At 28.6% G+C, this 26,800-nt stretch overlaps 1 protein-coding gene across 1 annotated transcript in view; it reads left to right on the top strand.

Moving 5' to 3' along the window:
* Positions 1–26,800, top strand: part of LOC129958858 (membrane-bound transcription factor site-2 protease-like) — a 95,270-nt gene that overhangs the window by 14,266 nt on the left and 54,204 nt on the right. The window contains exons 3-4 of the mRNA XM_056071578.1: positions 2,540–2,643; positions 23,539–23,785. Of these exons, the coding sequence (XP_055927553.1) occupies positions 2,540–2,643; positions 23,539–23,785 (351 nt within the window). The remainder of the gene's footprint in view (positions 1–2,539; positions 2,644–23,538; positions 23,786–26,800) is intronic.

The raw sequence follows: 26,800 nt of genomic DNA, 5'->3' as shown, positions 1-26,800 counted from the left end.
AACATAGAAACCGTGTTTTTCTAGTTTCTGTTGTTCTGTTTTCTTTCTGTTGCACATTTGCACTAATAGTGCTCAATGTTTCTTGTCAAGGTTTTCATTAAAGTGAATGATTACAGGAAAGTACATTTCCAGACATATTGGCATGGAGTTAAATAAGAAAATGAAGGGAGATCAGTTATAAATTAATCAAAGAAATAACTTTTTATATAAATACCTTTTATATAATCTAAATCGTTTTTTGAATGATCTTTATTTACAAAAGTTGAAGAATTTGGCATTGACATAGATGAAAAGACGGGTAGATTCAAATATCACTACTTCCTAAATTAATACAACAACTGTTTCCATTTAAAATTATTGAAGCAATGTTATAAATATGAGATAAAATAATTATTTTTCTTATCTTTGTGATTCCTGTTACTACATTAGAAATTGAACTCTGTAATATGAATCTGGATAGGTTACATGCAGTTACAATGGTTTCGACAAATAAAACATTTTTCAATTGTGAGGTGAACATTAAAGAATAAGTATTTGATCTTCCTACTGAAAAAAAATTAGAAATTAATTTTTTTTACAATGCTAATAAATAGAATTGATTTGACTTATTTTTAACTATGCAGTAAATTTTTTGTCTGTATTGATCAGGAAATATTTTCCTATATACATATTTATTGCATTCCTACTCAAGACAATCATTTTATTGTTCAGTCTCAATTATGTGATTCATTAATAAGTAATGTAAGTAGTTAGGAATAGAAGAAAATTTCAAAATGAAATTTTTTTTATATATTAGCCAAGATATTTAGTACAGTTTTTATTCAAAATAATATTTATTAAACTATTCAAAATTAACTTTAAAATTGGCAAAAAATATAAATGGTGTAAATTTGCATACCTGTACTGTAAATATGTATCTCTGTAAAGATCTTCATCCTCAAAATTACATTAAATGAGCAACTATTGTCAAAAGTTTTGAAATTTTTTTGGTTGTGACCCTTTATTTAAAAAAAGATATAACCCAGAACAATTCTGAATGAACCTCTTTTTGAATTGCTTGGATTCTTGATTATGTTTTTGAAACTCATTAAAACTGGAAGATTATTTTTATTAGGAAAATAAATTGTTCTTATTTTCTTTCTTTTTAATATAGACTTCATCATGGTAAGACATCCAAATTTGTCATATTATTTAAAATATTTGCTTGAAATAAGAAAGTCAATGTAAAAGGTTGAAAATTTTGTAACTTATTGCTATTTTCAAATTCTGAAAATCTTCCATTGAATAAATATTCAGTACCAGAAATTTGAGAAGGTTCCTTATTTAGGAAACTCGTCAAGTCTTATAGCCTCTCAAATGGTCTTTCTTATTTTAGAACTAAATAGCAGAATTCAATTTTAAAGCATTCATTAACAAAATCTGCCGAATAAAATTTTGTGCATGAGGCACTATTTTCAATATATGTTATTCAGTTACATGTGTTGTAGTTTTATGATTTTCAGGTTGGGTTTGCAATGAAAAAGGTCAATTTATTCAATATATTAGTCCTACATCAGTAACATTATGGTGTAATTTTTGTCTAGGGCATATGATTTTTTTTCATATAATCTAATTCTAACCTGACAATTTAACGTACTAACCAGTACTCATGTAATTTAAAATTTCCAAATAAAGTTAGTTCTATGAAATGTTTTAATTTTGTGTTTTTTCAGAGTGGAAATAAATTAGGAATCCGTTTGTTATGATAATAAATTTAAATGAATGAAACACTGTTTGCCTCTTACTCTTTAATCATCTGCTATTTCACCTCAACAATCTAACAGAAATACTCAATATTCTCATATATAGAATAGTTGTATTTCATCACATAGATCACTATGATGCCTTCCACTTTTATATTTTCTTTGTCTAATTAGACTGACCTAGCTATTCGTCTCTGTGAGCTTTTAAATTTACTTTTGAGGCATTGTAGCTCTTTATTGCCAGTTATTAAAACTGGTTGATAGCTGAAGCTGATTTTTTAAAGCATTTTAGTAAAATATGAGCAAATAACGTTTGTAATAAAAAATAAATCTTTTGCATATTATTCAATTTGACATATGGAACCAATTTAGTCTTTGACAAGGATTTTCTGATTTCCATTCTTTCAACTATTTTATATTATGTTCATTTATACATGGCTTTGATGTGAATTTTCAAATGGTATCATCATTAATATATTTTTTACTGTAAAAAATATCTTTTTTGTCTTATGTCATAAGGAACTGATGTTGGCTGTGAGATCCTATAAATGCTTGATGTAGATTTTTTTTTTTTTTTTCATTTCTTGCTGTTAGGCAAATTCGGTGGCTTCTAAAGCTCCAATTTAAATTTGTATCATTTCTTGTATTTTCATTATTTATATTAAGAGTAAATGGAACAATTTTTGCGCTTGGGAATTCAATGATCTATTAAGCTATTATTTTTGTCATTTCTGTTTTGAGTTCTATTTGTTTTTCATCCAAACTGGATAAAATTGTATTTTTTTCTTTCTTTTCAGATTCCCGGGTTAAATCTTCCATATTCACAACTGTTGTACTATTCATTTTCCCTGTTCATATGTGTAACAGTTCATGAATTTGGGCATGCATTAGCTGCTAGCAGGTATATCCAATTTTTCTAAATCATGCTTTTTCATTAATTGGAATTTTATGTAAAACTGTTGCTTCCTTATTATTTCATGTTTATTGTTGATATTTTATAATATTTTGTTGTCAATATTTGAAGTGTGGAAATCCATAAAGAAGTAGAATTATCAGTAAAACTATACTGTAAGTTGTATAAATCGGACACTGTTAGTCAAATTTCCTTGCAACATCTATAATTTCATCATTAAATAACATCCAAAGTCTGTATAAATATTGTAGACCTGTTTACTTTTTTCTTGTAACTTTTGCTATACTATTCACTGATTTTGATGTGTGTCTTTGGCCTTTCGTTTTATAGTAAAAAGAAAACATGCTTTGAGGTCTTAAACAAATTTCAGTTTAAGGTTAAATAATGATTGAATAAAAAAAATCAATATTTTTATCATTACATAAATAATTTTTTTAGATAACTAAAGCAGTTTTATTACAAACATTACTGATTAACCTCGTGTACTAATATAAAGTACTGTAATCATGAAAAAATTCAAACTCAAAATGTTGATGAATCTCCACGTTTTAGATCTCCCTGAGTTCGAAAAACGTATTTTTGGAAAATGTCTGTCCCTCCATCTGTGACAAGAGTAACTCAAAAACGTGTTAAGCTGTATGAATGAAATTTGGTATACGGTCTTTACACCAAATTTATAGATATGTCAAATTTTGAGCAAAATCTATTTAGAGGAAAACTGTCCGACTGTTCGAATATACGTTAATATAGTAACTACAAAATGAAGAAAGCTTGATGAAAAATTTTGGTGCACAGATTTAACATATACAGTGTAAACGCATAGTGACCGGGATAACCTGGTTGGTAGAGCGTTGGACTCGCATCCCTTGGGTAGTGAGTTCGAATCCCACCGGCCGAAGACTGTCCGTGTATAAGGTGGCTTGTGCACGTATAAATCTGTCGTGGTCACGAAGTCCTTCAAGTCGAGACAATACCCCTGGGGGTACTGGCTCAGAGGCGATCTTTCTCTGATTCAGGTCTAAATTACGATGTGTGTATGAAGTCCGCCCTGCAAAAAGGGTTGTGACGTATGAGTAGCAAAGTCGTACTCTTGGCCCTAAATGACGCTACTGAAAAACAAGAGAGACTAAATCTCGGTTTAAAATCGCTGACTTTGTCAGCGGGCCTGTCTATGACAAGTACCATAGGAAACAATAACAACAACAGACGCATATCAAATTTTGATGAGTTACATACAATAAGAGGTAGGACGCCTGTCTGTCTGTACTTTCTGAAGCATGTAAACGCGATAACTAAAAAAAAGAAGAAGAAAGAGTGAAATATATGAAATTTGGCATGTGATTTCGTGACTACAGTTTTGTAATTCTCTGTTAAATTTTGGTTTCAGTCGGGTGGGGAAAAATATGTCTAAAGCACAAATTCGATTTTCGGTTACTATTTTAACCGCCTGTCAGAGATTAATTACCAAAAAACTCGCTAAGAATCACACAACAGATTCAGTAAAAATGCTATATTCACTCCAAAGTAATATTTTATTACTTTTGTACACCAGTGTCATGCTAGGAAAACTCTAGTATAATATCTTTATAACAGAGTAAACAGAAAGTTTTGTGGCAGCCACTTCTGCTGGTTACTTTATCGTATACGAAGTATAAAGAAAATATTGTAATCGTCAAAAAAATTCAAAACTCGAGATTTTGACGAAACTCTTCGTTTCAGACCTTTCTGAGTTCGAAAAATATATCTTTGCCATTATAGCTGTCTGTCTTTTTATGACAAAGATAACTCAAAAATGCTTTGAGATAGACGGATGAAATTTCATACACGGCGTTTTCACCAAATTTGTAGATATCTATAAAATTGTGAGCAAAATCTATTCAGAGGGTGAGTGCCTATCCAGTTGTTTGAATATAACACAATAACTACAAAACGATGCGAGCTAGCTGAATAATACTCATTGAACAGATTTTATAATTATACTGTGGATGCCTATCAAATTTAAGCCAAATTCAACAGGAGGTTGACCATCTGTCGGCTTGTACTTTCTCTAGCATGTAAATGCGATAACTGAAAACGCAGTGGCTTAAATTTATAAAATTTGATATGTGATTTTGTAATTGCAATTGTACTTCTATGTCAAATTTTGGTTTTAGTCAGTTAGGAAAAACGCATTTAAAAGACAAATTAAATTTTCAGATTCTATTAACCTTGTGCCATGGATTATTTTTCAAAAACTTCTCCCACGTACACACAATAGATTCAGTAAAAGTGCTAAATCCACATCAGAGATTAATATTTTGTAACTATTGTATGCCCTTGTCATGCAAGTCGTTTTCTGGGGTAACTGCTTTATTAGAGAGCATGCATGAAAATTTTGGAGTCCACTCCCTTGTTAAAATTTTATGCATTTCTTTTGAATCAAATAAATAGTATTCTTTTATGGGGCTATTTTTTATTATTAAGGCAAATTGCAGATTTTAATAGTAAGTCCAATTTTAAACAATCGTATTATTTTCAAGTGTCTATTTTCCTCTGTTATTTCTAGTTATTATTTTAATCGTTTATACATTCTTTTTTATGGGTATATTTCAAATTTGAAATTTAAATTGTAGTTAATTTAATTAAAATGTAAAAATACGGTTTTCAACTCAAAAATATATGGAGATTTTTCTTTTCATACAGATTGAAAAGAATTAAGCAAAAAGAAACTCCACTTTTGTATCTGACCTTTCACAATTTTCTAGTTGCTTAAAATTTTTAGACGGCTCTTAACAATAAAGTAATCACTTTTATAGTCGTAGTAAATGTTGTCTTTTGAAAATACAAAATTTGCACCAGTCGCTTTCGATTTAGTATTTTTTTTTTGTATTAGTTTTCCTAGTTTTCTTACAAGGCTTTCTTCTTTTTTTTTCCCTTTGCCATTAGCAGAAAATTTATTACATTTTCCCAAAAGAAGTTTATTTTTTTAAATATTTATATTCAGTTATTATTAATTCTAATTAAATAATCATAGAAACTGCATGTTTATTCATATATATATATATATATATATATATATATATATATATATATATATATATATATATATATATATATATACATACAAAAGTATTATAATCAAGTTAATAGGAAAAACTGCAAAATTTTTTTTTAAATAAAATATTTTTATTAGTTTTTTTTGGGGGGGGGAGGGTTCAATAGGTTTTTTGGTGTATTGCCTAAAAAATTTAAGAATTTTCAGATCATATTTACTTTTTCGAGAATTTCTTGTTTTTGGCGTTTGGGAGATATATTTTCATTTTAATAAATAAATTAAACTATGCAAAAAGTTAATAACGAATTTATCATAGCGCATGGCCCGTCGCGCGCTCTACCAAGGGGCACTGTGGATAGCTTTGTGTCAGGAGCATTCACGGAGAAAAAATTACTGACACAATTGTTTTGTTTAAAAAATCTTAAAAATACAAAAAAATATAAAATTTGTGGAAACGGAAAGTGTAAGACATGTCCATTAGCAGATAAGGAACAGATCAAAAATGAAAACTCAAAATTACAAATATTCTGTAAAACAAAAATTTGATTTATCTCCTTAATTGTTCAGAATGTAATTTAAAATATATTGGCCAAACTAGCACCGAGCTTAATTTGAGAATTAACAATCACAGATCCGATATAAAAAACTTCATAAAAAATAGGAACACTGACTTCGAACTGGAGCATTTTCAAAACCATAACTTTAACAATATTAATATCTACATTCTAGAAGACAATATTAACGAATTAAACAAAAGATTAGATCTGGAAAACATTTATATTTGCAACCTGAAAACTTTATTTCCTTATGGTCTCAATAGTAAATTAAATGGGGAAGGTTATGCAGATTTAAACAATAATTGCATTTATAACAAATTTAACATATTTAAAAATTTTCTAAATAAAGATAACTTTTCTAAAAGATTTAAAAGAGGTAAAGGGAAAGGAGGCAATTTTCAAATTATATTTGAGGAATTTCAAAATTACTGTAATCTGGAACACAATAGTGAAAACATTCACAAAATTAGGAAATACATTTTTGGTCTTAGAAATAGTAAAATGAAATGGTTTTTAAATAATAAATTCGGGGAATTAGAGTTTAAAAATTCGTACACTAAATGTATTATTCTAGATCTTATTAAATGTAAACTTAACATTGGAAAAAACGATTTACTTTTTAATAATAAAAATAATGTTTTCAAAGAATACTGTGTGATTAAATTCTTGGATATTTACTTCGAATATCTAAAATTACCCAAAATTATACATAATAATAATATATTTTTTTCTCTTGCAGATAAAACAACTGTATCAATAGCGTTTAGTTACACTTCAACTTTAAAGAAAAAAATTTGTAATTATAATTACTATAGCAAAAATTTAGATAAAATAAATAAAACAGATTGTTACTGTAACAAAGAAAAATATAAAGATTTTATAGATATTGATAAAGGTCATATTATTACAGGTAATTTAAAAATTATTGAATCCAACTCTTTAAGAGATTTGATGGGAAGAGGAACAAAATTTAGATTAAGAGAAAAAATAAAACATAACAAAATTTTGATTTCTATTGGTAATGATTTGGATGTTTTTATTGCCAAATTATCTAGAAAATACCATTGGCCTGCGGAAGGTTTCGGGGAATAGAAAGTGAGAATTTTAAAGGAAATTAAACTAAAAATGAATACTGATTTTGACAGATCTAAAGAACGTGGGATTTATTTTAGTAAAACATTAAAAAACGAAATAAAAAATTTAAAAGAAAAATTTGTTATTACAGTAATAGATAAATCAGCAAATAATTTCTGTTTAATTTGTAAATATTATTATAAAGAACTTTTAATTAATGAATATAACTCTAATGCAACTTATATGTTAAAGAACACCGGAAAAAAGGAATTAGATAAAAGAATGCTAGCTTTCGCAAAAAAAACCAAAACTAAGACTTGCTCTCTTAACTATCCTTATTTATTCCCAACAGTTAAATTTCATAAAAATCCATTAAAATTCAGATTCGTAACCTGTAGCACTGGCAGTTATAATTACTATACGGGTAAACATTTCTTTAAATACTTAAAAATTATCCTGGACAAAATAAAAAATGAAGACAACTTTATTATTTCTAGTAACAAAGAAGTATTGGATTTTCTTAAATATAACAACAGTAATAAACTTAATACTTTTGATTTCGAAAATTTATACACTAATCTACCTCATGAAAAATTAATAAAGGTCTGCACTCTTATATATGACGAATATTTAAATGAAAATATCATTCCTAAAAAAACTGGCTTCAGTTATGTAATTTTAATATTACTGAAAATTACGTGTTTAATGGTATTAATTTTTATAAACAAGTCAAGGGCATTCCAATGGGATCAGCTTTCTCAAGTGCTTTAGCTAATATTTTCCTGCATTACTATGAGAAAAAAATAATTAAATATAATTTAATAAACGGGTGGAGATATATTGATGACCTACTTTTGATTAACTTCGACAATACTAATATTATTACTAATTGCTATCCAAAAGATTTAATTCTAAAAGATACAAATAAAAATCAACTTGAGGCTACCTTTCTGGATTTAAAAATCGAAATTGCTAATGATAAAACAATAGTTGGTATATACGATAAAAGGGATGATTTCAACTTTAAAATAACAAAACTATGTAACTACCATTCCAATCTAAACTCTAAAATTTTCAAAAAAATAATTTTCTCACAAGTTAACAGGATCAAAAGGGTTTGCAATAATAAAAATTCTTATATTGAAGCATCAAACAACCTCCTTAAAAATTTAATTAAAAATGAATTTCCTAGAAATTACTGTAATGTCAATTTTTTAATTAAACAAGGTATGGTTTGGGATTAATCCTTTGGCTTAAATAAAAATAGAACTTTCCTTGCATATTGGATTACTCAATAGATGGCGCTGGGAGCCTACATCTGTTTACATAATTTACCGCTAGTTTTTTAAAAACAGGGAATCACAATCAATAGTTTAAAGTTTTCTTGACTGTTAATGGTATGTACTGGCCTTTTCGTTTTTAATTTTTAATTTTAGTGCTTTGTTTGTTTTTATTGTTAATTTTGTTATTGTATTTTTACTTTTTTGTGGTTAACTTCTTATTTGTTGTTTTATATTTCCTTTCTGTTAAAATGGTATATCTCTTGAGCATAATTTCAGGGGATTTTCGGGTCACGAGGAATCATTTTTAGACAATGTCTGTTTTTCCTCACAGAAAAAAGCCCTTTCTTTGAATCCTTGCCTGAGGGTGACCCTTGAAAAAGTCTTCAGGCCGGATTCTTTTTTTATATTTTTTATAATTTTTTTTGGTTTAATTTTTTTTGTTTTTCCTATTAACTTGATTATAATACTTTTGTATCAATTCATCTGTGTTTTAGAAGCAGCTGCAATTGCGCTCTCTAAATACTATGAAGTTCTTTTTTTTTGGTTTTAGTTTAAATAGGTTATAAATTTTAGTTGCGATTTCGAAACTGTTTTTGTTTCGTTTTCATTTTAGTTCCGTTTTAAAATTTTTTCTTACTTAAGATTGGTTACTCTTATATATATATATATATATATATATATATATATATATATATATATATATATATATATATATATATATATATATATATATTATTGAATTGTTCTGTGTTAGAGAAAATCATGTTCTGTGGAAACATGCATTATGATATTCTCATTAAAAAATTTATTACCACTGTACGCTGAATGCATTTTTATAAAATACATATAACAAGGCATCGTCAGAATAATGATAGAAAAATTATATTACTTATTACGAGCTGAAAACTTTATTTCGATCAACAATGTTTGAACTCGCTCAGTTTTTTGTCATTTTCAGCAAAGAAAAATAATTATTCAATTCAAAGAGTAAAATCGCCGGTAGAATCTGATTTATAATTTTTTTCCTCCTTCAGTGAAAAAAAGAATGTTTACATGTTGAATTGAAAATACTTTTAAATGCACTAAAAATTGCCTTGTATGTAATATAATCTTCCAGTTTGCAATTAAATATTACAGTTAAATATATCTGTCATAAATAATATTGTTACAGAAACTGCCTCTTTTAAGTCCGTAAAGTCAATGGGTTCGCTTGTAGTGGATGTATGGTGTGAAATAATCAACAGGCCTCAGTAACAAACGACAATTTTTATTGACAGGAATACACAGGAGACAAGTACGCAACCGAAATACACACAAGCATTACACATCAGCACACTTAGATCAAACAGCAGCCCACAAGTAGTAATCGGTAGCTAACAACAACCACAGCACCCAAAGCGGCCAGACAGAACTCAGCAGGAGGAGGGAATCTACGTAGCTGTCTTCTACGGCCTCTCCAAACGCTTGCAATTCTCCACTGTCTGCACGCTTTAACTGTATCCAACCGCCGACTCACTACTACACGACTGGCTACTTCATACACGGTTCGATGCTGCTTCTATAATTAACTCCAGGTTTCGGCACACAGCTCAATTTACCAATCGCTTGAGCTCCACTCAGCGCTTGCGCTTCGCTGGACTGATCCAACTAATTTGCCTTTGACTCGCTATACGATTCTAAACCTTTTAATGACTACCTTCGGCTTGGACTGCTGATCTTTTATAGTTTCCGGAGCAGGACAGCGAAGGTTCTCGAACAGTCAAGCATATCTCGGCTGGTATTGGCTCTATCGTCAAACTTCTTGAAGGTTCTAGTATCTACAATTTTGTCGCCAAGCTCAGGGGTCACTGATCCGGTATCCGATTAGCATCCAATAGAGATGGTTTTAAAACGGTATTTCTCCATATATTCTACATAATGCTATATAATTTTAAAATAATATTAAACTTAATAAATTAAATTTAAAAAAGGGAACTATCTCAAATTTTAAAAAAGGGAACTATCTCAAATTTTAAAAAAGGGAAAGGCAGCATTTTGCTTATACATTTTGATGTATATGAAACTGATAGCATAAAAAATTTTGTAAATTTTTATGGCTATCTTTTTTTAATTGATATTTCTAAAATATTTTACTTTTTATGCAATAAAATTGATGATAAGGTATAATACTTCACCTTTTTTGTGTCTATTACTGGTTAAGCATTCAGCCAGCATACAGGTGATTTTTTTTAATAGTTGGTGGGCTAAAAGTTAATGCAATTTTTATATCATTGAATATTTTTTCTTATTTTATACAAATTTGTAAATGATTTTTTTTTTCTGTTACTAGAATTATTGTTCAGTTCTGATTTGTGTGTTGGTAAATAGTATGGATAAGGAGAACCATTGGAAGGAAGCAAATCATTATATTCTTAAGCTGTTTGCCAATGTACATTACAGTTGTGATAAGTTCAAACAGTTAGAAATTGTATCAGCCTTTAATGCAGTTATTTATTTTCATTAAATATTTTATACAATTTCAATGCAAGGCAATAGTTGTAATTGCACAGATATATTTATTCATTCCATTCTTCAAAACAATATTAAATATTTTCACTTATCTTCAAATTTTGTTGAATGTAAACAAATGTTTCTATAACAGTTTTCCATTTTATTAAATACATTTTCTTTCTTTCATATGCTTAAATTTTTTTGTCTTTACTATTGCTATATTATTTTTCATCATTTGCGTTCTTTGCAACCCTTTACAAGTTATCCCATTTGAATGTGGTTTTTATATATATTTCAATTATATATTAAAAAATAATATCTAAAAAATATTTTTATACATGTAAAAGAAAGGTTTTTTTTTTTTTTTTTTTTTTTTTTTTTTTTTTTTTTTTCTGTATGAGGCCCTCTCCCCCCCCCCCCCCCCAAAAAAAAAGACAAAGATGATATGCATAAAACAGTAAACAACACTTATATCAAAATATATTGAAATGAAAAAAATAATAGTAACTACTTTTATTAAGATACTTGATATATATATATCAAGTAATCTATAATTTTTCAAAAAAAAAGTGTAAAAATAATTAAAAATGTTTTTACCAAAGTTTACTATAAACAGTAAAAAATAAATAAGTCGATCCAAAGATTTTCAAATTTGTCTTTGATTACGCATTAAATGCTTGGCGAAAATCTATATACAAACGTAAGCAAAAGTTAAAATTACATTTATAAATAAATATTTGTCTCAGTTCATAATTGAGACAAAATAATTTTTAAAAATTTATGTAAGGGTCTTTTTAATATTTTATTGCATTTTAATAAAAATATTATTAAAATTTCAAACATGCTTTTTAAATATTTCATCAACCAAGTACAGAAAATTCAAATCCCTTTTTGCGAACTTATCGCAATCATTAACCGTTATAGATCGCTATTAACATGAGATTTCGTACCTTTTATAAAAATAATAGTTTTTACTTGGATATTAAATTTACGGTGTAGTAATCAAATATTCAAATCAATAATGAAGTTTACAGTTCATATCACCAATCGATCCTAAAATCACGAATTCTTATGAAGAACATTATTCCCTCTCCTCCGGAGTTCATCCCTCTAAGTGGTGAGATCATCCAAATTCTGTCACTGAAAACCATAAAATGACCTTAACAAGCAGATGTCACACTTCCTTCATTACTGTTAGGGGAGAAAGCATTGGCGACTTTCTAAGTCGGAACTGGTTTTAAAGCAGTTTCCTGAAAGGAACTTCCTATGTTCCAGCCGGTTTTCAAGAGATTTCGTTGGAACGACTTTTTACAGCCGCTTTAAGAATTAAATAATTTAAGATATGCGATGAAATTTTTTAACCACTTAACTGCGATCGTCTTGTATACACGCAAATCCAAATCTTCATTTTGGTGCGGTTGATATGTATACACGTGCCGTAACATAAAAAAAGTTAGCATTCGATATAAAAACTTCGATATAATACAGATGTCATTTAGTGATATATTTTATTTATAATATCAACGTCTCCTTTAAAATAAAAAACAATCAAGTCATTTTCTTTGGTATAGAAGTTATCTCCCTTACAGTGTTCTGCTTTTTACAAAATGATTGCTTTCCCCAACGCATCCTGTTTAATGCGTACGTTACTTGTATACGGATATTTCCCGATAATGATTGCAATAAGATAAATTAAATGCTCAAACTATGAAGTCCTTAGTAATTTTTGGTTCGTGGGAACAACATGATATTTATAAATTAAAAAAAAACTTTGGATTTTTTAAAACTACTGTTGATTTTAACTTTGATTGACTAAGTGCAGCTGCAAAATCTACACGTTTTTTCAGCAAATAGTTTCTTAACTTTATACCAGCTACATCGTAATTCCACCCCCCCATTTTTTTGGAAGTTTTAAAATTTTAATAGCAATACAATTTTTAACAATGAATTGTTAAATTTTTTGTCTAATAAAATTAAATCTTAGTCTCTTTACTATGATTTTTTTTGCAAAATTTGTTATGCAACCGTTTGTACTGCATTCGGCGTGTATACATGCCATCGCTTGATTTTGATTACAGACTGCATGAAGGACTTTTAAAAATAAATTCCACAGTTAACTGGTTAATAAGATTTTTCAAATGAAACTTACATGCTAAGCATTTTTAATTACTTAGTTTCAATGTTGATGAAAAATATTGAGTTATTCCTTGTATAATTTTATGCTTACATAAAATTTGACATTTATAATATATAAAGGCAGATATAAAGGCATGGCAAACCGCATTTGGCTTCCTCTTTAACATCTATACTGAATCTTTTCTGCCCCCTTGGAAGGGGGATAGAACCCATTGATTGAGGATGATTTTTTCCGTCAACAAAAATTGAATCTGCAAACTGGTGCCGACATTAGAGAACAATTTGGTACTGGGAGGATAATTATCTATCTCCCAGAAGACGAATAATTTCGACTGCTTTCTATGCCACCCTTAAACGCTCATTTTGGTGGCTATATCTTTTATCTTCATATCATGATTTCGTTAAAACATTACTTCTGCCTCGAATTTTCTTAGAGGTTATTTACATTTTTAAAACTATACAAAATTTGAAATTTCCTATGGCAACGCACGTTTTTGATGTCATAAATAGATTTCTTATGGAAAAAAAAAAAAAAAATAGCCGGAGTACAAACTTTGGCTTATATACCACGATTACACCAAGAGATATTTGACATTTTCTGTTAAGGGATGTTTCTGTATTTAAATGTGTAAAATTTAGATATTCTCTGGACATTGGTAATAGTATTTTTGTGTCATATTTTTAAAGCGTCTTTAAAGCTTCAATACACATGGTAAAATTGTTTGCTGTTTCATTCATGACAAAATATTTATAGAGAAAATTCTAGAAGAATTTTTATTCTTTTCATTAAAGAAGTATTCAAGAGCATTGAAAGTTTTGTTTAAATTGTACCTGAGCTTGATTCTCCATTATGCTAAAAACTCCAAAATATAGTTTTTTGTATAAGTAAAAGATATAAAATTAACTATACGTTTAATTATTTTACTATTACTACAATATTATTATTTAATTATAATTACGGTAATAGTTAAATCCTGTGAAATACAATTCCCATTTTTCTAAAATTTGTTATATTCTATAAATGACAGTATATGAGCTGAGAGTAAAAATTCTAGCTTATTACAAGGACAGAGACTTTCTCCACTTTTAAAAATAGCGACTATTAATAAAATAATATAACAATGGATTTTTTAAAAAACTTTTATTTATTTTTCTTTGTCGCTGACAAAACTGGTATCGATAGAAATGGCTCAAAATGAAAGGTTTGTTTAGACAGATACATTGATTGACTAGGCTAATTAATATAATTAATTAGTATTTCGAAATTTTCCCATTGCGCCTACCAATTTTTTCCACTCAACCCGTTCCTTCTGAAAATAGCCTCCAAAAATATTTATAAGCTTCTGATGAAAATTTTAAGTTATAAAGTTCTAAAAAATGGTGTGTCTAATGTTAAATGAATCATTAATATAATTTTCAATTTATAAGTTTTTCTTAGATTTTTTTGATTAATTTAAAGAACATAATTTTGCTACACAAATATGTGAAATAAATTTTTAAATTTCAAATAATTTATATTTTTTACAAATTTTTAAACACCGCTACGATTAAAAAGTGAATCGTAACATAGTAAAATTCTTACATGTGAGCAAATTTGGGATACTAAAATATCGGAATTCAAAAAATTATTGGTGTACCTGTAATAGTTTTTGAAATATTAAGAAATAAATAAATAAAACTACAAAATTCCCACTATCGATTGGAAACGTCTTGACACGCCCACCTACTTGTTGAAGAGCTGTATATTATTTCTAATTGTTCCTATCGATCTACTCGTCGTGATATGTTAGTTTTAAATACTGTTATAAAATCACCATTGAATAATTTGCAAATCAAATTATTTTTTTATAAAGTAAGATTTCCTTTCTTATTAGAAAAAAGAATAATATTGCTGGATTTCGATTTTTAAGGTATCATTTAATATATTTTGCCTTCTTTCTAAAATTTAATGATAATTTAGTTGTGCAAGTAATGCATATTTATAAATTTTTAAGTAAAATTCAAGCATCAAACCTATAGTTTCAATACCCTCTATTTCTTTACACATAAGGATTTTTAATAATTGCTATAAAAACTGCACTGTTTCTAAGTGGCAACCAAACATAGTTACAAATTTCTGTTTTTTATAGTGAAAAATATTTTTTTTATCGAGGAAAAGGAATTCTGTCTTATATTTATTTAAGACATTCTGTTGGTTGGAATTACAATCATATCTTTGCTTCAAACGTGATATTATATTTTTTCTTAAATATGTAATTTTAAATCGTGTAGCTCAAAAAATTTAAATAATCGAATCTAAGTTAAATAGTATTCAATGAATTATTACAAAGAATGAAGGGCCTGATCAATGTTTTATCATATCAATGTTGCCAGCTTTGAAAATATTTTGAAATATAATGAAACATTTAAATTTCGAATAAATAAATAAATGAATAAACAAACATATCTTAGTGGGAATTTGAAAATGAATATACATGTTAAAGATGAAACTGAGTCACATTTGGTTAATTTTTTAGAATCATAAAATGAAAGAAAGGCACTTTTTGCTTTTAACAATCAGAAATTTACTTAATATGTAGTTCATAGTGGGTTGGCTCTTTTCAAGCGGAGTTTTAAACGAATAAAATTAATTATAAATCAAGAACTATTGCGAATTTTGGTGCCTAATTTGATACTCGTATATAAAAAGGAATGCCGCATCGAATTATAGAAAAATCTCTGTTTCTGTACACCGATTTTTGGGTGTTGCGGTAATAAATTACAAAGATGTCCCATTATATTTGTTGCTGACTACGAACTGTGCGTCATCGCGGAAAAATAAATTGAATTACAAATTTGTCTTCTTTTCGGCCACACATCTATTACAATCCAATAAGTCTACAGGATAGTATTCTGTCATGAAAAAAAATCTTAAAATCAATAGTAGAATTTCCACAGAGAGAATAGACTCTAACGATCTACTCCAGTTGCACTCGATTTGCCAAATTGTTGCCTCTACATCCCGCAGATCTAGTGGAGATTGCGATAACTGCTATAGAGACCCGTTTTGCCCTTGTGCAATCCAGGCCCTGCCGCCTAGTTGAGTTGATTTGGTTTGGTTTTACTTGTAACCTGAGTATCCTATTTTACGTTACATTCCCACTACAGTTCTCTTTGTAGTTTTGTGTTCCTTGTTATCGTCTTTTGGAGAGCATTCACTTCACTGTACCAAATGCTCCATCCAGATCTTGATATCATTTTTGTGCTCCATTTTATCGCAATAATCATCATCCCCGTCAACGGTGGTGGGTTTAAGTTCAAGTGTACAACAGCAAAGTGCGTTGCTTTCTAAATGTTGTGCTACAAGTCTGTTGCTGTATTCCCCCCCCCCTTAACCTGATTAAAATGCTCAAGAATTACATTAATTCTTTAAAAAATATCTCCATATATTTTTTTAAAAAAATCCCTCTCACAATAATACTCTTTCATAATTCAACAAGTGAAAGAGTATTATTGAATATATAAAATAATATTATCACCTTACATTAATTTAGCTATACTGAATTTTATTTTGAATTGCATATTTATTATGATATAATAATAAATGATTTTAAATTGTTATTTTAAAAATATTGTGACCTTGAAACCTTCTTTAACAAATCTATGACTGAAATTTTATTATATATAGAATTTTAAAATGTGATTTAATTGAAATTTACCTTAATGTTATTAAGATCAGGAAAAATGACTGATCCCGCAAAATTACATTTACCTAACCTTCAGGCACACCTTTTCTCCCTTTTTTAACAAAGCAAAATTCTGAGCAAAATAAATAAAATAAAGTGAAAGGAAATGTTTGTGACAATCAAATTTAAGGGTAAAAAAAAAAATATTGTCAAAGGACATATTAATATCTGGCAGAGAAATTCATCTGAAAAAAAGTGAGGTTCCAGATCTCAAAATTTCTTTCACATTTGAATTCTGTATACAAAATAAAGCTTCTTGTTGTACCAATGTGACTGATGCTCGGAAGCAAACTATGAAACGCTAGTTAAGTCATGTCAATAAAAAAAAAAAAAAAAAAAAAAAAACGCATAAAGACAAAAAGCCAGTAATATGTCCAAGATATGCTTCAAAGATCCATTAATCATTAAAGAAATGCGTGCTGAAACAGGCTGGTGAGGTACATTTATATACTTATAATAAAGCTCAGTGTGTGTGTGTGTTGGCCAGACCGTTTGACCTACATCTAATTTGTTACATGTATACCTTGGAGGTCGGGAATGTGCATCTCGGTGCCGTTTTTTTTTTTGAATTTTTAATTATAATTTTAATTAATTAAAAATTAGGCAAAATTTTGGCGTTTTTCCGCTGTAACTTCCGAAAATATTGCAGCACAAAATTGATTTTTATATCGTGCTGAAGATCAAAAAATAATCTTTTCAATGATACTTACGTTTTAACCAACTAATTAAATTTCTGTTTTTAATGAATTTTTAAAAAAAATCTATACTGCTATTATAAATGTGAAAGTTTGGATGAATGGATGTTTATTACTAAGTCATGCAAGAACGGCTGAACGTAATTGGATGAAATTTGGCACTGAGATAGCTTATAGTCTGGAATAGGACATAGGCTACTATTTATCCCGGTTAATTTTTTATTAATTAAAAAGTGTTTCCCGCAAAAAATCTTTTCATTTCCTTACCGCCAAATGAGTAAGGCTTCAGTTCCCTCCCCCATGTTAACGAGGTTAGGTTTAACATGTTTTCGACCGATTATTTCAAACGATTCTACTTATTTTCTTAGTGTTTACTAAATATTGTTAATTAATCGATCTGTTCATGATGAATCTGAGAAAATTTTGTTGAAAAATTCTTGTGGTATTACATAAATTTAGAAAGATATTCTTTAGTGCCCTTAAGGTTTAAATGCTCAGTGACTCTGTTAATTGCAGTTTAATCATTTCCACTTTAATTTAAAGTATAAATTCTACAGGAGCTAACAGAAAGAGAGATATATATTATGTTATGGTTTAAGGCCTTTATAATATTATGAGTGAATTATATGACTATCAAAATTTGAAGCTTTAAAATATTTTGATGAAGAAGCTATTAAAATAGGAGTTACATAAAACATTTAATTATTAAAATTTTAACGAGCATTAAGATTGGCGAACCGGCTGGTCGCCAAAGGCGGGTAGTTTACAATAAAGTACTAGCCTTCCCTTCATATTTGATATCCTATATACATTTAAATTTGTCCTGAACAATATACTTCTTAAAGTGTCTTTGGTGTCTTTGAGAAAATCATATGCTATTAATTTCTTTCTTTTATAAATATTTGGAAATGGATATAAAAGTCAATTTCCTTCATGCGTCTTTTCTCATCACATTTTTGGATTACCTCATTTTTGGCTTTTGTTCAATAACATCCCTGTAAATAGAATCGATGACACTAAAGCTAAATATGAAAGGAATCTTGTAAATGAAAAAAATAATAATAATAATAATTAATAAAATGACACTGGTGATAATCAGAATACCTCAAAGGAAATTTTTCTACCTCTGATTGTAAATAAACTATCTACCCTATGTTATCTCTTGTGTTAGAGTATTCTCATATTTTTGCAAAATGCAAATATTTTGTTTTCAAACCTAAGCATTTTTATACCATTTATTTCACAATAAATGTGTATTATAAGAGTATTTTGAATCTTGTGCTTATTATTTTCATTTCCAAGTGTTTTATATGAAATAATAAACTATAATAAAATTTTATTTAATATTTACTTTTTTATTCCTAAATTGATAAGTTTGGTGAGTCCAATTTCTCAATATTTAAGGACCATAGTCAAGCATATCATAGACTATCCTCCCCAAGTAAAGACTATCAGCTGTACTTCTACTTAAAAACGGCCAGAACATATCTGTATTATACGTTTTATTTTATTAATATTTTGTTATTATTGTGGATTATTTAGGTTTACATGATATTTTAACAGGTATAAATCTTAATTATCTGTTATATTTTTAGTTTTGTTGAAGGTAATTTTTGTATTAATGTAAAGTTAAAGGAAACTTAGACATCACTTTTAATATAATTTAAGCTTTAACCTCATACTTAGGCAACACTGTAAAGTTAGGTGGTGTGTCGCAATGCTTCGACGCACTTGAACATCTTCTGGTGGGGAAAAATTGTAATATTTCTTGATCTAATTTAAATCCTAATTAATTTCGTATTTGTATTTTAAATTAGCCCATGTTACTTTATCCTTAAATTTTTTCTTATTTCCTGATCCAAATCCCACTTAAAAAAAAAAAATTATTTAATCACTCCTAGCTCTAAAAAATTGCTGAATCTGGAATTCTCACGGTCCGAACGAAGGGATAAAAATCTCTAACGCCCACGCAAACTTGTCTGAAATACCCAAGATTTCCTTTCCTGAATCGACACGTGTCAAAGAAATTCCTATAAGAATCTCTTAGTAAAATCCTAACTATCCTAAATTCCTATAAGAATCTCTTGTCACAAAAATGTCACACTTTTGCTCTTTGTTGTAGTACGAACGGACTCCTTCCGCCTGTGGCTCCTATGTACGAAGCATGCCCTCCCGTGGAAGAATAAATTGAAGTTAATTCCAAATTAGTCTTCTTTTCGGCCACTCATCTACAAAAATATGTTATATATTAAATATGCATATGAAATTTTTGAAAAATTGCTTAGGATCTTTAGATAATTTATTTAACTGTATCCATCGTCTTTCAGTAGAAAGGCTTTGAAAAAAAAATGAAAAATCATCGGATCACTCGAAAAATTTTCTTTGTGGTAGCACTTAGATTTTTGTAGCAATATGCATATTGTTGATATTCACTTTACGCATATTTTTATCCTGTAGCATTTTTGGGACTGAAAGTGTAATTTTCGAGCAATTTATAAAAAAGTGAAAAAAAAAAAAAAAAAAAAGAGAAGAGAAATACCCTATTTCACTTCACTTTTTAACATTTTGTTGGCAAAAAACAAAACAAAAACAACAACAAAAAGAATATGTACAGCGAAATGTTAGGTGCTTCCGCGATATCATTTAAAATGATATAAATAACGTCTTTGTGGTAAAAAACATTTTTCTTCTCAAGCATTAAGGCATTTTCCTTCAAAAAATTTTAAGTTATTGAAGTAAAATCCCAAAATGACCCGATAAATCAGAGGTGTAGTAATGGGCCGAGGAGGGGGGGGGGTAACAGAAGTCTGTACCGTTTTGGAACAGTGGGATGGTGAGTTACATAATAACGAATAAGATAACTTAAAAGCTATCTTATGATTAATACATTGTGAACAATCCGAATAACGAATTAAGCACGCAGAATGATTTCATTTGGCGAAATAATTTATCTGAGGCTGCAAGTGACACCCGAATATTTTAGGGCGATCAAGTAAGAAATTAATGTGACGGATATCAATGACATGAAATCGACACTTTGTCAGGCATTCGATGAAACTGTCCGTCTCTAAATCTTCAGTTTGCTCTACACATGACAGAAGACCAAGGAGGTGACAAGTGAATAAGCTGTATCATTTTTTACCAATAAGATAAAATATCATCATGGGTTAAGAAGATAGAATTTTTAGTTTTATCCACTATTTTGACTCAGTTATGGGAAAAAGTGGACGGAGCATCTGTATTAAACGATCCTCAATCGCCGAAACATAACGATGATTGACGTTTAGGCCTGAATGATATTTTTTGTGAAGCAAAATACCTTCTTTAGATGACGGGCCTTCCTTTCACTGAGCTATTCAGCCACTGACAGTTTTGTCTGTCATATTCGCCATAGCGTCTCGTGGAGGAGAGGATAGGAACGGGGGAAGTGGAATTGTAATCAGGTTGCAGGTGAGTGGAGCTTGTGCGGGGTGAAGGAAAGTACAGCAACCAGTGGTAGATAACAAGATCGTATAAATTCTACAGGAGTTTCAGAATTCTTTAGAATTTTGTGAAGATTAACTTTTTTTGATTTGATGTTTACAATAGCATATTAGGAATCGTAGGACGCATAAGTCATGGTTTTTCTCCTCTCTTTTTGGAGTTCAACAGAAGCAAGTGGTGAGCGGTCTGGGCTGAGTTAAATCCATTAGGGTTTACAATTGTAATTTTTCTGCAAATAAGCCAGGGAGTTTTATCTATAAATTTTTGTATATTTATTTATTTATTTTTCATTATTTGACAAAATGTTCATATTTTATAGGGGTTTGAAAGTTCTTTGTTTAAACCAAGAAAAACAATTTTAAACAAGAACCTCAAGCAATTTAGAAGTGCTTTTCAGTTTGAATTTAAGTACTTAGAAAAAATTAATTTTTAAAATGCGAATGAACTAAATTTATTGCATATATTGTTGTTTAAATAAAAGTCATTAAATTCAGTTTTTTGATTCTGAGATATATACTTCAACGTTTCTCCAATTAATTCTCTACAGTCTGGCACAACTAGCTAATTCCTTTGCTTTTCCGTTGCGGAGTAATAGAGATATCCATATTTAACTAAGTCTTATATTATATCGTCAACTAAAAGATACTAACAAGACAAGGGGAGGTCACGGGATTGAAAAATTAAATTCGGTCAGGAATTTAGTGAATTGTATTATCCTTTCGAATGTTCTTTCATTAAAATATTAAAACGAAATAGGCAGGCAATTCCCAGAAAACGACCCTTTCGGCATAGCTCATGTATTAGTAAGTTGTCGCTGTATCTGGGAGGCCAAACAGCGTAGTCGATAAGGCATTCGAGAGGACAGGATTTCATTCAATTCATAATAATAATAAAAAGAAACCTGTTTAAATTTAATGAACTATTTGTAAATATTTTTAATATTTTATTCAGCTTTATATGAAAATAAATGTTTATTCATTTAATACTTGAATGATAATTAAAATTTATTAATTATTTTAATGTTATAATTATTATTAAAATTGATGTTTATTATTAGAAATTACTTCATATATGTTTCAAGTTATGTTTATTCTTAAACATAAAAATGCTTATAAGTATAACTTTAATCGTGATAAATACTTATAATTACTCATATAAAAATTTATTCGGTAATTCAAATAAATTATTCTATACTTATAAATTTCCTCATCCTTAACATTACTTCATGAAAAATTGAATCTGAGAATGCAATCCAGTTATTTTTTGATAGAAAATCTTAATTATAAAGAATTGCCTCTTTTAGTCAATTTCGATACTTCACTGTAACAGTGATTCTATCGCGATGACATCTTGATCCTCCGATACACTGACATCCGTATTCACAGACATTTTTTCTGTAGAAAATTTTAACTGTCTATATTGAATTAATTAAAGATTATAATATAAGATTTTTCCTAGTTTGTAGAACAATAAAAATGAATGAAAAAAATTCATATAATTCCTGTTGGAAATTCTTCTGGCAGAAGAACTTTAAATGCAGTGTAAATTGGAAAACATTTATCTTATTTGTCGTTTTTCGTCAAATTTTTCTTTCAGTGCTCTTACCGTCTGCTTACGCATTCGATAACATAACAGCTGCTTTATACCGTTTGCTTGTTATTTAATAAATTATCTGCTCTCTTTGGTTTCAACGATAAACACGATTTGATACTTTTGGAAAAAATAATTTCTCACTTTTAAAATTAAAATATTTTTAACTTTTGATGATTTTGAGATGATAATAGTTATTAAAATTATTTATCTCGTTGAAATTATAATTATTTTAGCGTTTTAAATTTAAATTATAGTTCGAGTACCATGTAAATGAATATTTATTTTTGCATTAAAATAATAAGATATAATTAAAGTCATTTGTAAATTGTTAATTTGACAGAAATTTTTTAAAAATTCTCCCAGAATTGAACCCTGACCTCACGAATGCTAAACAAATATCTTATCGATTGCAGTATCTGCCCGCCCAACAATGGTAACGATTTACTATAAGTTAAACCAAAAGTTTGAGGGTTATTTTCTCAGAAATTGCTGATTATTGCACTTTATTTATTATTCATTTTTGAATGGACATCCTAAAAATATACACTGAAGAACCAGAAAAACTGGTACACTTTTGAACTTAATTGATGCTTCATTTATAACTCGGATTGTTTTAAGGATGCCTGAAGTGCGTTTTATTTTTATATGCATTCATGTATTTCAATCTCGCTCATCCATTTTCATCTTTCACTATTGGATTTACATAAAATGCAGCATTGTTGTTTAAAATAAATTTGGTTAGCTAGTTTTTAAATATTTGTTTTTACGTGATATATTTTAAATAAAAATTACTTTACCTTTTTTTCTTTGTAGAGAAAAAGTACCCATTGAAGGATTTGGCTTAGCTATTTTTGGTATTTTTCCTATGGCTTATGTCAGAATGTCTGTAGAACATTTGAGACAGATAAATATATCACAGCAACTTCGCATCTATTCTGCTGGAATATGGCACAATTTGGTTTTAGCTGCTGTTGCTTTGGCTCTTTTGTCAACCAGTCCTTTCATTCTTAAACCATTGTATCAACAAGGAAATGGAGTTACTGTCATTGATGTGAAACAAGTAAGATATTAAAATGGAACTATGAAATTTGTTTAAAATTAAATATTCAACATTTATTTTACAAATTTATATCTATATATCTTTAATATGCAATCTAAATGTTCAATTTGTGTGCATCCTGCCTGTACATTAATCAAATATTTGTACTTTTTGTAGTATTTTTTTAAAACCTCTTTCATGGTTTTAAAAATCTGGTTATTAACTGTGAAGTCTATCACTCTAAGTAGTTTTAATGTTGGAAGTGAAAATACTTCAGAATGGTTCTTAAATTTTTTATGCGTATTTACTTACATTGCACAAAATATAGATAATCAAAAATACTAACCTAGTTTCTTCCTAGATTTTAAAAATTTCGTATAAATTGAGGCACGAATTGTAAAAATTTAACATTAACAAAACACTACGGGATTCTCTTTAGATGCTAAATGTAGCGGAATAAAGGAATGTTTTAGAAATAGTCATAAAATCGTTTATTTAGATGTGTGAAAAATTATTTTGAGTTGCACTTTTTTGAATGCATATGATTTAATAATATTCATGATAAGAAACATCATACTTAGCAAATAATGTCCATTTTCATTTATACATTCACGTTTCACTCTGTCTGGAAGCATTACAACATAGATTTATTAATAATGTTATTCTAACCCGTTCATGCATATTATTTAAATTATACTTTTGGCAAATTAGTAAAAGAGATGTATGTTTAAATCAAAGTTTTATTATTATTTTTATTCATTATTAGGCTAAATGTTCATCTTTTTGAGACTTTAAAAGTTTTTTTTGCCTTAAACATGATAAAAACAAAAACAGAATAATAAGCTCACCTAATCAATACTGGTGGAAAACGAACCACGTGGAGAAGCTTTAAGAGTTTATCACTTTTGAGAATTTTTTTTAAACAAAATATGCCTGAACAAAAATTTGCTTTAATCACGCGAGTTTCATGTAATGTTACAGCTTGACGTTAGATGATTAAAATCTTTGTAAGTTTGAATTTAAATGGACTAAAAATATTTATTTTTAAGATTGTATATAAGTTATATTTTATTCCTGTCATAGATTCTGTAACGATGGAAACGCTCACGAAATATGTTTAAAATTTTGAGACTTATTTGATTCACGGTCATGGTTTGGAATAAACATTCAACATGCAAAAATAAATCAAAATACTTTCAAATGCATTAGCTAGAGAGCAATAATTTAGAAGCAAAAGCAGATCCTTATAAAATATTTTAAATAATAAAATGTAGCCAAACAGTATAATATTGCAGGATATTTCGTTGTGGGAAATTGTTCCCAGCCGTACTCTATTGAAGAAAAGTAGCGGCCACACGCTACTCTAAAGCAGTTTAAAGAGATTCCTTAACCCTTTCTTGACGGGTGTGTCATATATGCGTCCCCTACGAATGTCTCTCACATCCAGGCGTACCACCTGGTCATCGCTGAGTAAAGTTACCCAGAGATACATGGAGAGATCGATTACATCGCCATCTGGCTTCAACAAAGATAACAACTTGATTTTGAAAACGGTACAAGGTAGGAAGAAAAACAAAATTGTAGAGCTTCTTCGATTTAGTGCAAAGAGGCACCTTGTGCACATTAATATTGCTGAATAAGTAAGATAATACAATAAGAATAGAATGGTGAAAATGCAAATTTACTTGTTCGCGTTTACCGAAAATGTGACTTCACAAGACATGGACAACAGGAGAAAATGTTATTTTTCAGACAAAAAATGACCTCAATATACATTTTCTTGTGGAAATTATTCAAATAGCAGGTTTCCGCCAATATCTATACCCTATTACTGTTATTGCATAATTGGTAGCACGCTAGCACCAACCAATATGGTTAAAAGTGCGAAAGCAGAAGATCAAAAAGGGCCTAAATTTGCATTGCAGATAACAGAGAGCAATTTGAAACTGAAAATAAAAAATAAAAAAACAGTCGACAAAAAGAAAAAAAAAACAAAAACGATTGCCTCTTTAACTTTTTATTTATTTATTATCGCATCTTCACAAGTTTGTTGTCGATGAAAAGGACTCGAGGGAACCGTTTTGTTCCAAACAGCAAAATGACTAACCAGGTTAATTAAGTAGTTAGTTAATCAAGTTAATTAACTACTATCCCGAATTTTTTACTTTATAGCTATCCTTTTTTTTTTTTTTTTTTTTTTTTTTTTGCTGAATCAATTTGTCATCGTAAAATTAGCCTTTCAATAAAATTTTAAGCAATTATGATGATAATTTCGAGAGCTATAGAGTTTTAAAGAATTGACACTTCCAGTATTAATTGAGCCTCATGAATTTTCGGCAACATCTCGGAATTTATTATATATTTTTCAAAAAAAAAAAAAAATCACTCACTTAAAGAAAATTCTTATATTTCATAAAATCACAAAAAAGGCATAATTAACACAAATTTAATATTATTAAACACGAATGTGGGAAAAAAAGGAATTGTAACATAGTAAAATTTTTGCATTGCAGCAAAGCTGAAAATACCGGAATCCAAAAAAGTGCTCGAATATCCCAAATAGTTTTCGAATTTTCACAAAAATTGTAAAATTCCCACAGTTGATTTGCAACGCTCACTTTTTGAGGGACCGTATATAAAAATTTTTTGTATTTGCAGATCTACTCTTCATGAAGCACGACTTTTAACGGCCATTATAATATAGCAGTTGGATAAATGTTGAATCCATTTTCATATCAGACGATTTTAATTTAACATGAATTTTACTTTCTTTAAAAAGAATTGTTTTTTTCCAATTATACGATATAAACTTAGATTATAGAACATATTGACAGGAGGAATGTTTAATTCTTACTCTATATCAGCAGTTTTTAATGGCAAGGAAATGAAATAGACAACATGCCAATCTAAGTATTGAGATGTTAAAAATGACTTAAAAGTACTTGAGTTTCTTAAGTTCATCAAAAATTTTCAACGAGCTAATGATTTTATTTTTCCACATCCTATAAAATACGCTTCTTTTAATCATCTTCGTTT

Source organism: Argiope bruennichi, chromosome X1 (assembly GCF_947563725.1).
Source record: "Argiope bruennichi chromosome X1, qqArgBrue1.1, whole genome shotgun sequence".
NCBI classification, from domain to species: domain Eukaryota; kingdom Metazoa; phylum Arthropoda; class Arachnida; order Araneae; family Araneidae; genus Argiope; species Argiope bruennichi.
The sequence above is the reverse complement of the archived record's forward strand: the minus strand, read 5'-3'. Positions and strand labels throughout refer to the sequence as shown.